Source organism: Carettochelys insculpta, chromosome 1 (genome assembly GCF_033958435.1).
Source record: "Carettochelys insculpta isolate YL-2023 chromosome 1, ASM3395843v1, whole genome shotgun sequence".
Lineage (NCBI taxonomy): Eukaryota > Metazoa > Chordata > Testudines > Carettochelyidae > Carettochelys > Carettochelys insculpta.
This window is the reverse complement of record NC_134137.1, coordinates 174530171-174548181: the sequence shown is the minus strand read 5'-3', so window position 1 is coordinate 174548181 and position 18011 is coordinate 174530171. Positions and strand designations below refer to the sequence as shown.

At 38.9% G+C, this 18011-nt stretch overlaps 1 protein-coding gene across 1 annotated transcript in view; it reads right to left on the bottom strand.

Annotated features, from left to right (window-relative positions):
• DSCAM (DS cell adhesion molecule) overlaps window positions 1-17319 on the bottom strand; it is a 550602-nt gene extending 533283 nt beyond the window's left edge. The window contains exon 1 of the mRNA XM_074983419.1: window positions 17217-17319. Within this exon, the coding sequence (XP_074839520.1) occupies window positions 17217-17319 (103 nt within the window). The remainder of the gene's footprint in view (window positions 1-17216) is intronic.
• Between the last annotated feature and the right edge of the window lie 692 nt (window positions 17320-18011).

Below are 18011 nucleotides of genomic sequence, written 5' to 3'. Positions count from 1 at the left end.
GGACAAGGACAGCTCCTACATTACGGCGCTAGACAATGCAGTATTGGAAGGTGGAGGGCAGCCATCGATGGGGAAGGAGCGAGTTAAGAGCTACCTAGAAAAAATAGATGTACACAGATCCATGGGTCTGGATTTAATGCACCCAAGGGTCCTGAGGGAATTGTCAGATGTCATTGCTGAGCCTTTGGCCATCATCTTTGAAGACTCTTGGAGACTGGGAGAGATCCTGGATGACTGAAAAAAGGCAAATGTAGTGCCCATCTTTAAAAAAAGAAAAGAAGGACAATCTAGGGAACTATAGACCCGTCAGCCTTACCTCAATCCCCAGAAAAATGATGGAGGGGATCCTCAAGGAATCCATTTTGGAGCACTTGGGAGAGGGGAAAGTGATCAAGAATAGTCAGCATGGATTCTACAAGGGCAAGTTGTGCCTGAACAATCTGATTAACTTCTATGATGAGGTAACTGGCTCCGTGGACATGGGGAACTCAGTGGATGTGATATACCTTGACTTCAGCAAAGCATTTGAAAAGTCTCCCACAACATTCTTGTCCACAAGTTGAGCAAATATGGATTGGATCCGTGGACTATAAAATGGATAGAAAACTGGCTTGACAGTCAGGCCCAGTGGGCAGTGGCCAATGGGTCAATATCTGGATAGCTGTTGGTTTCAAACAGAGTGCCCTAAGGCTTGGTTCTGGGGCCAGTGTTGTTCAACATCTTTATTAATGACCTGGATGAGGAACTGGATTGCACCCTCAGCAACTTTGCAGACAACACTAATCTAGAGGGAGATGCAGACATGTTGGAGGGTAGAGATAGGATCCAGAGGGACCTGGATACATTGGAGGATTGGGCCGAAAGATATCTGCTGCGGTTCAACAGGAAGTGTGGAGTCCTGCACTTGGGACAGAAGAATCCCAAGCATTGTTATAGGCTGGGGACTGACTGGCTAAGCAGCACTACAGTGGAAAGGGACCTAGGGGTTATGGTGGATGAAAGGCTGGATATGAATATACAGTGTGCCCTTGTAGCCAAGAAGGCTAACAGCATGTTAGGGTGCATTAGGAGGACTACTGTGAACAGATCTAGAGAAGTGGTTGTTCCCCTCTATTCGGCATGGGTGAGGCCACATCTGGAATATTGTGTCCAGTTTCGGGGCCCCCAATATAAAAAGGATGTGGATGTCCTGGAGCAGGTTCAGAGGAGGTCAACAAAAATGATTAAGGGGATGGAGCACAAGACCTATAAGAAGAGGCTGAGGGATTTCGACTTATTTAGTTTACAGAAAAGAAAACTGAGGGGTGAATTAATAGCACCTTCAACTTCCTGCAGCAGTGCTCTAAAGAGGATGTAGAGAAAATGTTCTCAGTCATGAGAGATAGCAGAACAAGAAGCAATGGTCCTAAGTTACAGAAGGAGGGGATTAGGTTTGATATTAGGAAAAACTACTTCATCAGGAGGGTGCTGTAGCACTGGAATGCACTGCCCAGAGAGGTGGTGGATTTGCCAACCCTAGAGTTTTTTAAATCCTGACTTGACAAGGTCCTGGCTGGGATGACTTAGATGGGGTTGATCCTACTTGAAGCAGGGGGCTGGACTAGATGACCTCCTGAGGTCCCTTCCAGCCCTGTGATTCTATGATTATTTTGTGCTTCCATAGAAAAATTCCAAAGTCCTCTTTAGTAAATCATTATATATATATAGACACACATAACTTTGTTTCTGTAGAAAAGTCCTAAAGTTCTCTTTAGTAAATCATATATATATATATATATATATATATATACACACACACACACACACACTTCCACTTGGGTAAAAATATTTGGGTTGTTTCACTGAATGTTGCTGAATATCTGAGTTGCATTATTTTCAGGGGCACAGTTTGTGAAACTACAATTTCATGAAACCAAAAATGCTTGGGGGAAAAAAGGCCATGAAGCTCACAAAATCACTTACTTCATCAGTGTTTCCGGCCTTGCATTCTATATTTAAATATAATATGCTGTAAATGTATTAGTCCTTGATACAGTACATTCCCCATATTTTAGTATGGCCTTTTTTCCAACCTCTACACTCCGTTAATTGCTTATGCATTATTATTGCAAGAGTACCGAAGATACTGAATAGAACAAATTGCAATAAAAAGATAATAGTAATTTGCACTGTACACACATATGAAAAGAATTAGAAGGCTGAATGTACAGATCTAAGTTTTCATATAGCTACTTTGTTTTAAATGAGAAGTTTGCTTCAAGGCAAGTTATTTCGTACGCATAGATAATTCCTTGTGTTTTGCACTGAACAATAGAGGTTGAACCTTTCTCATCCAGCATCCTCGGGACCTGACTGGTGCCGGATGAGAGGATTTGCTGGACCACAGCAGGTTAATATTGTCTAGCACATACCAACACTTTCACTACTTACTGGGCTCTTACAACACATTTGGGTTAAATTACAGCTAAATAAAAACGCATCACTGAGCATCGGAACTGGTAGATGTAAACAAACTTTATGGGACCATGGGAAACTTGGCCACGTGCATGATAAGTGGTCATCTGGCTAACTAAAATCATGCCAAATTACAGATGTTTCCAGATGAGAGAGTGCTGGACTAGAGAGCTACAACCAGCATTTTAAATAGGCCAATCCTTTTTTCAAAATACACATACTATTTTTTAAAATTTAAATAATCTCTATCACATGAAAAACAACCAATTTTTGTGGTTAAAAATCATTTTGCACATGGCACCAATTCATTCTGTCAAATAAGTGTAATAAAACATAAACACAGAGCAGCTTTTCTATTTTCAAGTAAATATTTCTCTTTCTTCTGAGTTGCCTGAAGAAAATCACATAAAATGCACAAATGTATAAAGTAAACAGTATAAAAAAGGAAATTTATTTTCCCATTATTATCTCTCAGTGACCGTGTTGAGAGTTACTTGTAACAGTATAGAAAAACATAACATATAAATGTGATTTTTCTATTGTGGCCCTTTAAATAAATCTCCTACATTTTATTATTTATGTAAATACCAAAGTGTTTAAAAGTCACAAAAATGATGAGCCCTGAGGAGATATTTTTTCTTTCACTTCACATTCAACTTTATTCCCTGTTTCTTAATACTGACTGTCTGGAATGTGATGTCTTCCTTTTGGAAACCAATGAATTTATTTTTTCACGAAGAGTATGATTTGAACCGCTGCAAGTCAACTCTTTTTTCTCTGCTGAAACACATTATCCCTGAACTGAGTAGCCATGACCTTCCACAAATAATAGGGTGGTTATACTCAGGGAATTTATGAGTATTATCTTATTTAAAAAAAAGCCCATATACAAAAGAGGGAAATTAATTTGAATTTACAGTGAGTGTGAACATCAAGAGCTGGGCCACTCCCCAAATGGAAGTTAGCCAGAGCCAAATTCCCTAGGCACAGAGACATAGACAACCTCCTACTGGTTGTACATGACAGATACCTACATGTGAAAAATACAGCAAGTGTGGAATGCAGAGATGGGAGAGGCTCTTCCTCAAAGCAGGCTGACAATCCCTGAAGAAGTAATCTTATCAGCTGTCCACGTTACCCATCTCAAAATCAGGGCAGAAGTAAACCTTTAGCTTTTGGTAAAGGAAGATATATGGAATACTTCCCCTGAAACAACTACACTTTAATTAAGGCTAAATCTTTCAAACAGATAATCTGACAAAACTAAGTTTATAAAATCTAGACCACAGAGATCTACCAAAAAGATTAATGTGTTAATTAATAATTAATTTCACTAGTATCGAATTATTCTCCCCAGTGTCCACCCTGCATTTCTTTTTCTTTCGACTGTAATCTTGATTTGGAAGCCTGAACTCAAACATACATATCTAGAAATCAAGACTATTGATTGTACTTGTCTGCGATATACTATTCAGAACAGCCTACTGAGATGGGGAATCTGGGTTGGCATTCCTGCACAGGTGTGGATTTTTGTTTGTTTGTCTCTGGAGAGGTCAAAGCTCATGCCCCATTGCATTGTTGCAGAAGTGCCCAATTAGACATGAGGACAGTGGCTCACCTGAGACATCAGCAGTGCGGACATGAATTTTTTACTCTTCTGTGCAATGAAGCATCAGTTGTTTTCAGTCCGATTCACTGCACAAGATGGAAAAAATCTCAGCTTTCTATCAAGCTAAAACTCTTCTATTAATTATATCAAATCTGCATAAAATTAAGATGGAGAAACATGGCTGTACAGAGAAAGGTAACACACATTTTTCTGTGAATTAAATTTGATTACTGGGTTTAAAATTGAGAGGAACATATTGGACCTGACATTAAAAGAGAAGCAAAAACAGGTAAACAAAGGAAGAGAGACTGAATTGAGACAGGAAAAAAAAAGAGTTGCCATAGATATCTACCTTCATACCTCATTTCATGCACTCATAATTCTCTCCGGCAGCTGCATGATTAATTCAAAGATTTATTGATTTTTTTTTCCTTGCTCAATCCTGCTGACCTGCTTTTGTTGACAGGTCTGTGTGGATCACACTACTCTGTCAGTTGAAAATATGACATCGTGCAAGTCTCTGTGGCCTGAAGTAAACATTTTTTACTAGTTCAGTATAGATAGCATTTGACTGAATGATAAAAATAAACACCTTTTGTATCTAACTGGGCAGATATGAACTAGAGAACTAAAAACTGGGAAATATACTGGAAGTTTAAAATAGCTATTTAAAAATGGCTGCGTAGGAGGTCTCCCCACAAGATAGCCAACAGATTCAGTTCTTTTAACAGATCACTAGAACAGACAAAGAAAATTGGACAGCCTCTTATCAAATGCCAAAATATTTTAACTGTTATTATGTATACACAGGATGACCCGTTATCACCAAACAAGACGACAATGCTTGTAATTACTGCTCAGATCACTGGTTTTAAAATGACATGTATTTTTAAGTAGTAACTGACCATCTATCAAAATCAGGAGGACCCAGATACCTCAACAAAACTGATTTTATAGAGATCTTTTTCAGTTCAGTTTTGATTCTCAAGAGAGATGGATGGATCACTGTAAGCATCTAAATTTGGATGTCTGTATGTTTGAACCTCTGAACATGTAAGGCTTTATCCACGGCAACAGTTCTATATCTACTCATGGGATTGTTTTACTTCCACCAGTTACGTTGGTCAAAAAACATCCCCAGACAATATTATTTCAAGCTTAATCAATGTCATTGTCAGTTGTTATGAACTCACTCCATATCAAACTAAAATACGGGTCAGACATCATTATTGGTGAAAGTTTCTACATTTTACCATTTTAAAATCAGCTCATACACAAACATCTAATCCTTCCAAGTTTATTTATCAGTAAATGCCAATTTTACCACACACACCTAAATCAACACATATGTATTTCAACCAATGATAACAGAAATTTACAGACACTCAAAGTAAAAAACTGATTTTAAAGGTTGATGGATGGATATTTACTTTGCATTTTTTGACATGTGATATTGACAATCTGTATGTCAATGGTAATAAAGTTTTAAGTTTTTGAAACTCAGTGTCTGCTATCATCATATAATTAGCATCTGACATCTCCTTGCTTCCTAGAATTTTCCTCTACTGTGTGTTTGTGTGTGTGTGTATATTATATATATATATATATATATATATATATATGATAAAACAGGTTTACAATGCCATTGGTTCTGAGAAGTAAGTCATGATTTCATTAAAATGAATGAGCTGATACATCACCCTGAGGATATTAGGTATCTATTCTCCAACTGATATAAAAATATGTAAATATCTAGGGGGGGAAACAAGATTCATAAGCAGCTAACAGCTTGGAGTGCTAATTTTAGAAAAACAACTAATGCAATGAACATTATTTTTGATAGTGCCAAGTAAGGGCTAGACTCACACTAAGGTGTCCCTCTTCCTATCCATCTGTACCAATATGGATCCACATGAGCACAGAAGGCTGTGTCTTTACTAACCATCATGGGATTGAGGCTTTAATGAGCATGAGCCATGCAGAAACTATATCCTTGGACAAAATCTCCCAAAATCATCCTTGAACTATTTAATTCAAAATTGCCTGAACCCATAAGAAAATCACATGAATTAAAAACTGTCTGAGGAACTGTAAAGAAAGAGCAATAATACAAGCCAATGTGTCTCATTCACGAAAGGAAACCAGTGAGCAACTGTGAAGGTTAATAGTCCTTTTTGTCTTATTTCATATCTTGATGACAGGATCCAGTTGAACAAAGGGATAAACACCATATTAATTATGAGTGCAGACAATAGCTGGCAGTGTTATGATCTCCAGAAGCAGGACAGCAAATTAACATAACGGGAGCAGAATTGCAAGAAAAATCAGTGGCAGGCAATAATCTGTGAATCAACCTCAAAACAAACAAACAAAAAAAAGGATTTAAATTCAGATATACTGGGGTGAAAAATAATCCAATGTGCAGGTATTTCCAATGAGTGTGAGAAAGATTGCCAAAAACCTATTCATGACTGTGAACATCAAATTAAATATTAATGTACAAAATAATAAGGTAGCCCAAAATGCCCTCAAAACAAAGCCCCAAAACCTCAAAATCATATAGCTTGGGGCTCAGCGCTTCCATGAGGATGTATTGTGGAAAAAACTACTAGGCTTCTGCTAAGATGCATAAAAGGTTTTCCCATATATATATTTTACTGCCATGTGGCTCTGGGTCATATATTAGAATCATAGTGAAATAATATGAGAAGGTGAAATATGAGGCACAGGTGAGGCCTGAAAACATGGTGCTCCTTTTTGGGCTCCTCGGAGCTAGAAAGATGCTAACAAAACTGGAAGGGGAACCTGAAGAGAAAAAAACCAATTATGGACTGAAAGGACTCTTATTTGGAAAACATTAATTATTATGTACATATTTATATTTGGTGAGTCTACAATGACTAGGGAGTATGGTGTCTAATTATTTATTGCTATTCAAAGGAGGGTGACACAATAGAGGGAGAGTGACTGTAACCAGAAGGAATGGAATTAAATTAGAGAGAGAGAGAGATGGAGGCTGAGTTTCGGGAAAAGGTTCCTATTATTTGAAGACCTGACCCAGGAAACAGCTCCTCACTATTTTCCTTCCCTATTGCAAGAAGAGAAGGCAAAGCAAAGCCCTTCCTCCTCTACAACGTACCCACTCCACCTCAGAGCATCTCTTTTTACTTTCTTTTGTGCAAAATCCTTCTCCATAGAGAGGTCTGAATCCTGTCAAAACGCGTCTCTTTCTTATCTTTAAAAGGAAAAAAAATAAAAAAGGCTGGGGAAGAAAGGGGGAAGAGATGGGGTCAAGAGATTTAAATGAAAGACCAATAAGTAATAAAAAATGTCAGTTGTTCAATAGATACTCCTCAGTACTGACACATCTACAGTACCGTTACCAGCTGCGTCCTTTCACTTAGGCTATATCGTGGTTACAGGGATTTGTCGACAGAAGTTTACGTCCAATGATATTGTGTCAACAGATCGTGGCCAAAGCGCCAAGTGGATCAGAGTTATCTTCTCTGTCAACAGAGTGTGACCAGACTGGCCAAGCAGACAGAATGGCCAACCAGAAGCACAGCAGACAGGGCTGCCTAGTGTCCCAGAAGCTCTGTCTGTTGACAGCAGGCCTCCAGGAGCATCCACTCTCGCTTTCTGTTGACAGATCTCTGTCAACAGAGGTGTTATGCCTCAGGGTGAGTGGGATAAGACTGTCAACTAAACTGCTGCATTCTGTTGATTTACTGTCAACAAAACACCTTGGCTGGATCTACAGGTGCCCCTTCCTTTCAAAATGGGCATGTTAATGAGCGGATTCAAAAGATGCTAATGAGGCACTGCAATGAATATGAGAACAACAAGAAGTCTTGTGGAACCTTATAGACTAACAGATATTTTGGAAGCAAAAAAGCAGTCAAGTAGCACTTTAATGACTAACAAAATAATTTATTAGGTGAGCTTTCGTGGGACAAAAGCTCACCTAATAAATTATTTTGTAAGTCTTTAAAGTGCTACTTGACTGCTTTTTTGTTTTGATACTATATAAGCTAACACGGCTCCTTCTCTGTTCGTTATTTTGGAGCATAAACTTTTGTGGGCAAAGACCCACTTCATTAGATGCATGGGTGGGGGGCATCTGATGAAGCGGGTCTTTGCCCACGAAAGCTTATGCTCCAAAATATCTGTTAGTCTTTAAGGTGCCACAAGACTCTTGCTGTTCTTGAAGCTACAGACTAACAGGGCTACCTCTCTGATGCAATGAATATGCAGAGCTTCATTAGCATAATGGCAGCCGCAGCGATTCAACAGCGTGTCTTTTTGAATTGTGTGCTATCTGTGGATACTGGACCTTCTGAAAGGACCCCCCAGTTTTTGAAAGCCCTTCTTCCTGGAAGCCTTGGAAGAAGGGTTTTCAAAAACTGGGGGGTCCTTTTGGAAGGTCCTGTCGCCACGGGCAGCACGTGATTCGAAAAGCCGCACTTTCGAATCACTGTGGCTGCCATTATGCTAATGAGGTGATGCATATTCATTGCAGCACCTCATTAGCATCTTTCAAACCTGTTCATTAACATGCCCCTTTCGAAACGAAGGGGCACGTGTAGACCCAGGGCTTGGGAATCTGTATGTGAGTTTTGTTGACAAACCCTTTATTGTAGGCATAGCCTTAGTGTGAAACAGATAAAGTAATAAAAAGGTGGGGCAGATTTCTGCTCCCTGGATTTTTACTACATGCCTTTGATATATCCTTTTCCCCCTGCTCCAACCTCCCACATTCTCAATACTAAAAGCAAAGAAGAGGCTGAGTGTGAAAAGTAGGTCAACTAATACCCTGAAAGAAGTGCTTCTTTTGTCCACTCCATTTGTGGCCACTCTAACAAAAATAAAACAAAACACTGCTCTCACAGCTCCCAGCCATGTTCATGCACATATGCCCTTCAATGGTAGTTCAACAGTAAAAAAAAAAAAAAAAAAAAAAAAAAAGCAAACAAAAAGAACCATTCACCATCCATGCCCTTCAATCCAATGAACCCTCTTTCCCTTTGTCTACACTATCAAAAGGTGGTTAGATGGCTATGGACCTGCTGCTATGCCATAGCGTACCTCCAGTTTCCTCCAGACATAACACTGTCAGAGGACCAGAACTGAAATCCACTGATGTAAGCAGAGACTCTCCTCTCAGCTTCAATGAACTTTAGACCAGTCATGGAATGCACAGAACCAGAGTCGCTCTATCATTTCTAAAGCATAAGAATCTTTCCTGGGGAAAAAAGCCTGAATATTTCAAGTGCATCCCTTATTTGCAAGTCAACATAATCCAAGTTACAAATTGTACCAACCAACTGACTTCCAGATTATGAAAGTTTCATAGAGAAGCTGAGAAAGACTGTGGAAGAATCTTAAAAGTTCATTGCTTTAGGAAACTTCAGGCTCATTGTCATGACTCATCCGATACAATGGTTCAAACTTTTCTGTGCATCCTGTATACTCTGAATCATCTGACCAATACATGCCCTGATCTACAAGTGGATACTGGAGACAGAATTTCATCTCTGTCTTGATTGGATCATTAACCCCTCCAATCAGACATGATAACCCATATTCACAAACAGAAAACCTCATTCATCCTGGCTTGTCCTCAAAGACTAATGGATCAAGCTAAATTTCCAGGCTTCCTTTACGGAACACCATAGATAGCCAACTCATGGACCAAGGAGTGGAAGAGCTGGTGAGACATTATTCTTCCCTGTTTCCCTAGTTACTGACACACTCGTATGTAGACGTATCCACCACCACACTCAGTTTATTATGGTTCTCAGATTATCAAAATCTGAGAACCATGCAGTGAAAAATACAGAGGGAATAGATACTGTATATCAGCCAGTGGGCATAGTCCTGGGGGAGACAACATTACATTTGCTAAAACTGTACACAAACTTGCATTGGCAAGAGAGTATACAAAACCAAACAGATCTTTCTCATCATGTGGTACCCCCCTTTTTAAACATTACTATCAACTGTAGAAAAGGTTGCAAATGCAATAAAACAAGCATTTCTTAAATAATGCAGTAAATTACTTTTCCCTAATGGTCCCTGAGGAAAATAACTTTGTTGAAAGAGAAAGGTAAAGCTCCATATTAGTTTTAAAGACAAGCAAGCTTTGTAAGACTGCATGAAGCTTGGAAAACACATATTGCAACAGAGTCCAATTCTGAAAAATGCTGAGCATCTGCAATTCCTGTCAGCTTCACCAGGAATCAACAGATGTTGCCAGTGCTCAACAATGCTCAAAATCATGCCCTGAAAAAAGGGGGTGCAGGGAAGAAGGAGTCCGGCTGTGGCATTATTCTGTATAGTATGTCAATTTCAAAGAGTATTTTAATTTCTTAGATGCATTATTGATGTTATAGTAGATTATTCAAGACTTTACAGACTTTTAAATCTCTAATATTGTCAACATCAGGTCTAGTGATTTACATTTTTATTCGGTTAAACTTGGACAATGAAAAATCTTAGCACTAGAGCATTTGAAGGTATTTGTTACATGGATGTTGACAGACAAGGGTAGGTAATACAATTCTTTTACTGGACCAACTTCCGCTCATGAAAGAAACAATCTTAACTTACACAGATCTCTCTTTCTGGCTTGTGAGTCTTCATTAGAAATGGGACCAAACCAAAAACAAGGAAATAAAGATTCTTCTTGATTAGATGTGGAATTTTTCAAAACACTGGATACATCCCTCTGAATTTTGGATGTTTTCAAATCTGGATCTCATCTTTGCATATGGGACTATCATCTCTACTGACAATATGTCTAAAGGACTACAATTTACACAGAAAACTTCTACATTCATGGATAATATTAATTAGAAATTTTGACCCGTGTTTGTCATGCACAGTGCTCACTTTTAAGAAAAACAAAGATCAACCCACAGACTTTGAGATGCCAATATAATCTCCAAATATAAGTACAGGTGAAAACCTCTGCTCTGTATCTTACATATGACTATGTGTTAACTGCTAGCAAATAAGACCTATTAATATTAACCATTGCAGTTCATAATACTCTTTGATGAAAAATATCCAAGAGCCGTTGGAACCTTCTAAAGTTAATACTTGAAGAATGGTATGTAAATTATGGAATTCATTCCATTAAGTGCAGATCATTCTGCATCAGTGACACATTCTCAAACCTTGGCCCACTGTGTCTAATTTATGGCTCACAGAAAGTGCAGAGGCTCAAAGACTCAAAAGCTGTCATCCCCATGTCAATCAAAGCCTTTCAGGGACATATTTACCATTCACACTTCTACACCTTTCATTCAGTCCTGAAAAACTACTGCTTAAATTCCCATCATGCACAATGAATACTGACCCTTATCTTTTTCTACATTTTAAGTGGCTATATTCTTTAGCCAATGCAGACCCTTTCAAGGTTTGTTCTTAAACATGAAAAATGGGGGAATTTAGGGAGGAGAGTCCATGCACCTTTTGTTAACTTTGTAGGTAGTGCTAAACTATACAGGTCCATTGAAATCTCTTTACTACACCCCGCCCTCATCCCAGGGAGAATCCATGACCATTTCACCTTTGCCTGTCCTCTTCCTCTGCCTGGAGTACGCAGAGCAATGGCTCAGAACTGTGATAAAGACCAGAACCAAGTATTAGTTGCCTTTTGGTGGCTGACGACAGGGGCGGGGGGGGCGGTCAGCAATGGCAGAAGAAAACATGACAACACTGCGCATTACGCTTTTTTTTCTGTTGCCATTGCACAAATGTGCTTTAGAGCATTCTTAAGGCCCTTCTGGGGAATTGGTTTTCAGTAGCTACAAAATCAACATAGTGTAGTGTCAGATTCTACACAGTGGCAATCTGTGCCAGTAATTTAATGAGGGAAAACTGTAAGGACTCAGAATATGTACAAAGTTAGCTTAGTTGTCACATGACAAGATTTACACTAAAGCATTACAATTTTTTTCATATCTAGTGTGACCTGCAGACTATATGTAAGTCTCACAGATCTAACTACAACTTTCAAAGACAAAACTGTATGTCCCTTTAAAGCTGTTTCAAACTATTGTCAAATTTTCTATTTTTTCACATTTTAAACAATGTCAGACAAGGCCTATAGTGTTGGGGGAAGTAAATACAAATGGTTAGTATTACGAAATATGTATGAGCAAATGTGTGTCAGAGTGGATATAATTTTTCTATTTGTAATTTCTGAAACTGATTTTTTTTCTAAAAAAGTGATTGAAAAATTTTGTGGGAAAACAGTCATCGGAAAATCTTCATCCCACATATTCACCATTTTCTTTAAACATTCTTACATTCTGACTATCTGTGTTATGTAGACTTATTCTGCACCCTTCGTAATGAAGTTTAATCCTGCCCAAAGACCTGATAGAGGGAAAGTGTCCTCAGCTGCTGAAGACTGCAGGTATAGGGATGGAAAGCCACTTTATAACTTTCCCAGAAGATAAAGAGACTTTTTGGCAAAATCATTTGTGTGATTTGGGGGTCAGAGAAGGAAAGTAGTGGAAGATGGAGAAGAAAGACAGATTCTGGGACTTCTGTGTTATCATTAAGTAACGTGGCACAAAATAACTTCATTAGCCGTGTCTACACATGCACGCTACTTCGAAGTAGCGGCACTAACTTCGAAATAGCGGCCGTCATGGCTACACGCGCCGGGTGCTATTTCGAAGTTAACTTCGACGTTAGGCGGCGAGACGTCGAAGTCGCTAACCCCATGAGGGGATAGGAATAGCGCCCTACTTCGACGTTCAACGTCAAAGTAGGGACCATGTAGTCGTTGCGCGTCCCGCAACTTCGAAATAGCGGGGTCCGCCATGGCGGCCATCAGCTGAGGGGTTGAGAGATGCTCTCTCTCCAGCCCCTGCGGGGCTCTATGGTCACCGTGGGCAGCAGCCCTTACCCCAGGGCTTCTGGCTGCTGCTGCGGCAGCTGGGGATCCATGCTGCAGGCACAGGGTCTGCAACCAGTTGTAGGCTCTGCGTATCTTGTGTTGTTTAGTGCAACTGTGTCTGGGAGGGGCCCTTTAAGGGAGCGGCTTGCTGTTGAGTCCGCCCTGTGACCCTGTCTGCAGCTGTGCCTGGCACCCTTATTTCGACGTGTGCTACTTTGGCATGTAGATGTTCCCTCGCAGCGCCTATTTCGATGTGGTGCCGCGCAACGTCGAAGTTGAACATCGACGTTGCCAGCCCTGGAGGACGTGTAGACATTACTCATCGAAATAGCGTATTTCGATGTTGGCTTCACGTGTAGACGTAGCCATTGTCAGCTGCTGTTCTGGCACACTGGGTTTGTATGGCTTTAAACATACGTCACTATCACTTTAAATGAAGATAGCAACAATGCTCCATATAAGATCTGTATTACAGGGATATCTTCCAGTTGACTTCTACCTTCCTGCCTTTGCACTAACCTGCAATTTCCATGTCATGAAATAAGAACCAGGAAATAGAAAAAGGCCTCATACGTGCAATCCTGTGCAATACATTTTTATAACACACCAGAGTTGCCATGGACAGCTTTCTGTTCTCATGTAAATTCAGTGGAACCCCCATATACATAGCCAAAATCAGAATTTTGCCAAGAGACTACCAATTTAGAGATGTCTGGCATTTTGCATTATTATGAAACCAATAAGGTTCATGCTGTCTAAGCTAAGACGTATTTCCTAAGTGTTCTTCAAAAAAAACTATATTTTGGTATATACAATACTTTGTTTTATCCCGTGGTTTCCATGGCATTTTATCTCATACAGACTGTGACAATCTCCAGTAAATATGCAATCTTAAATACATTCCTTATAGTGGTTTCTGCTCACTTTACCATTCCTTTCTGACAACATCTACTACTTACTGATAATGAGACACATTTCTCTTTTAATCCTATCTGTCATTAATGTTTTAATATTAAATTGTCAAAGGCAAAAACATGCTATTGCATATTTCTTTTCAACACTTCACCAGAGTTATCAGACACTTCCAGGAACGTTGTTCTTTTATTTGATATATTTTCCCTCAAAATATAGATCACTGGTAGAAAACAACTGAATAGTCCTGTCAAGTCTTAGCCCCCAAGACTTTGAGGTTAATCAAAATTCACCATTTGAGTTCATGGCTATGTTATCATTGAACTGATCATGAAGAGAACTCAAAGCAATTGTCTCATAAAACATCACTTTTTAAAAAGCTAGTACGATTAAGCTGCTGCTAAGGAACTGAGACAGTAACTAGCAAACTCTACAATCCATCTATTTAAACTGAATGGATGTTTCTTGCCTCCCTTTAACACTGGTCTTGAGGAATTAATCAGAATAACTGTAATTAAACACAGACTCCTATATTTAATCTGTACAGTGACAAGTTCAAGAATCAGACTTTCTGACATATTTTCCATGATAAGACAAGATAAGCTAAACAACCTTTTAATGAGCATCAATTTCAATAGATACTTTTTACTTGTTTTGTGGCTGCATGAAATTCTTTTTCAGAAGGGCTATTGTACGATCAACGACATGATAAATGTATTAAGACTTCATTTTTAATGGCTTGCTATCCTGCTTCTATAACAAAGATGTCTCATATGTAGTGGCTTATTAGGCCAATCCACCTTATCTAGCTCATAAGAATTCAGTTCCATGTTGTTGTTTTTTTGCCTTTGTTCGTTCAGGGACATAACCAGGATATACTTAATAGAGGAACAGATGTATGGTGATACTGTATTGCTCTCCATATCTGTAAAGATACTTTAGGATAAGATAAATGTTTTTTAATGGATGCAATTTCATCAATTAAAAAAGGCAAAAGTCCTAAGAGAAAAATGTTTAGGCCCAGCTGATGAGTAAGACCATTATTATCCTCCTTCAGTGACAAAAGGGACAAATGTTGACGCCAGCAACTTGCCTAACTAGGTTGTCTGTTTCTATGTACTATATAGCCATTGTGGCCTCCAGAGGAGCAGTATTTCGCTCTACAATAGTAAGGAAGAGGCTGAAGAAACATATTGTGTTTTAGACTTCAGAATTATAAGCAAAATTGAGCCACCCAAAGATGTTGTGGTGTTCTAGTGGGGTAAGAATCAGGCTGTGAGAAAACTAATCACAGTGGTGCAAGTTGTTCTGAACTGGTAATGGGAAATGAAGGATTTTTTAATAACATTAAATTATCCAGATTAGTTTATTTTGAGCTTAAGAGAAATTAAAAAGAAACCCACATAATTATATGTTTGGTAATTTAAATTCTATTACCTCTTCTTTTAACAAGTTAAAGTAATTATAAAAATACTTGTAACAGTTTATGGCTCAATCCTATTCTTTAATGCAGACTCCATATCACATCACCATATCTGCTGCATAGTGTATTTGTGATCTGTAACTACCAACTACTGTAACTGGATCTGTGCAGGCAGTGGAGGTGGAGGTTTTTATCGAAGAAGGTTTCCACTAATGCTCCCTCTAATTTTTCCCCATCCATGTGCAGAATAAATTTTGTTAGGTGCACTGAGGCATGTGCAGTTGTGCACCACTGACCGAAACTCATGCTGCTGGCTGTGGGCAGCTGTGGGCACTCAGCCAATCAGTTTGGGGCAGCTTAAAGGGAACATGGGTTTCTACCCATGAAGATCAGCTAGTTGGATCTCAGCCCTCTTGGGGCAATGTTAAAAAAAAAAAAAAAGGGGACTAAAGTGGATTTAGTGCAGGTAACAACTATACCAATATTACTGGACAAGGTGATTGTTCTATTAAAAATATTATGTTTCTAAATGAGTCTATTTCCATAATGTCTCAAAAATTTCAATGAAGAGCTAAAACTTCAAGCACTTGATTTACCACTGATAGGAAGTCAAGGACAGAGGATATATAGAAACAAAGAATTCCATTTCTAGCAGCCCCACATTTCTCCAATACGAAGACTGGTTAACTGAGTGGAAAACTTACAACCTTTAACTCATTTCAACACATGCTGTAGAATACTGTAAACACATTCTATAATACACAACGCACTGACATACGGCTCTGATTATTGTCTCCTTGCTGCAATACTCAGCAGCTTTACTTTCACATCCTGTACGTTTGTCATTTACCTGAGCACATAATAGCAAATATATCCTATGTTTGTCTTCATAATAAATGCTTCAGTTGCAATACAGCAATGTGCACGTCCCACAAACAGCATAGGTTGTTTCATGAATTTCTTACACGCTATTGGCTAGAAAATGTTGGCTTCTTACTCTGAAATCCTGGCTCCACTGAAGTCAACAACAGAACTCCAACCATTGACTCCATTTGGGCTAGATTTTTCACACCTAAACTCAAGTTTGTGAGGGTAAATCAGGTCAATTGGATTGAAAAAAAAAGAAAAAAGGAAAGGACTTTTGCTTCCACTATGCATACTTTCAGTACATACTGTAGCTGTTTTGTGGAACCGTAAGAGTTTTCAATTTTCTGACACCAACATAAATTTTATATAGACACAGCAGTGTAGATAGTTCTTCTTTAAGCATATGTTAACATCAATATATGCATAAATATATTTGGCAGATAGCAAAGATTTTATTATACAAGGTGTGTGTGTGGATAGTATACAATCTTTCACACCGTGAAAGCTTCCAAATGTTGTCTATAGATATGCCTGGTACAAAGATGCTATGAAAATGTGGGAGCCAATTGCATGCAGCATTTAAAACAAGCAAAACAAATGTATATGTAATATAAATGCAAGAGAGAAAAGATTTATTTTACTCCACAAATAACTTGACAACTAGAAGACAATCACAATTGAACAAACAGGTTATAACACTCAAAAACAAAAATAAAATCTATGGCAAACAGAATTTCCCTTTTTAAAAATATCAAGTCAACACTATGCCACAATGCCAAGAAATTCTGATTTCACGTCTGTTGTAAAACAAAACACATGTTAATTTCCCTGGGAGCAAGCTAAAAAAAAGCCAGAGCTGTCTCAAAGCTTCAAGTCACACCTAATCAGGAGAATGCATCAGTGCTAAATGTGCAATACATTAATTATAGTAGAAAGAGGAACTATCATTCAGCTATAAGCAGCATAAAGGAACCTTTGAGCATTATGGAAAACACAGAAACCATATCCAGTAGAGAAAGAAAGCCTTTAAAGCCTACCTGAGACAAGTGAGACTGTGTCTTTCTCCCAAGAGACAACAGTGATGTATGCCTCCACAGAGGAGGGGATAATGCACTTGAAGACCGCTACATTGCCTCTCATGGCTTTCTGGTCCTCCACACGGACTGTATAGGGTTCCCGTAAAACTAAAATGGAAGAATAGTTGATTAGTGAGATGGTAAAGGTACGAGAGAATTCAACACAAAGATAGGTGGGTGTCATTTCCCCAAGGACTCAATGTAAACAACACATATCTTTGGCCTGCAAAAGGTAAAGTAGAAGAGAAGTTCATGCCCATCAGCTCTGCCACACAGCCTGATTAGTCAGAGCCAGAAACCCAAAATGCTGGGATCAGACCCTAGGGCAGCTCTTGCATTGGTCTTCCACATGAAGAAAAATTATGCAGGCAAGGAAAATATCATTAGCCTTTCCTCATCCTAATGGCAAAGGTAAGAAAGTGAATGTCTGGGCTGGTAAATCTGTGATAATATTAAACAGCTGACTTGAAGGGTGTCTCTAAAAGAACTCCAAGACCCTCCAGCTTATTCCAGTACTATACCCTATCATAGTTCATTCTTCAGTTAATTCTAGATGCAAAGGGAAAATCATTTCCCAAGAGAAACAGACTCCACACAAGAAACATGACACTTTCTCTCATGTTGGCTTGCTGAGGATCTTATACTACATATCCTTCACAACCTGAGTGTCCTACTTTACCAGAGCGAGCACTGCCTCCCCCCTAGGACTGCTGGGAGCTTCCCACATGGTGGTTCTGTTGAATTAAGCTGCCAGAC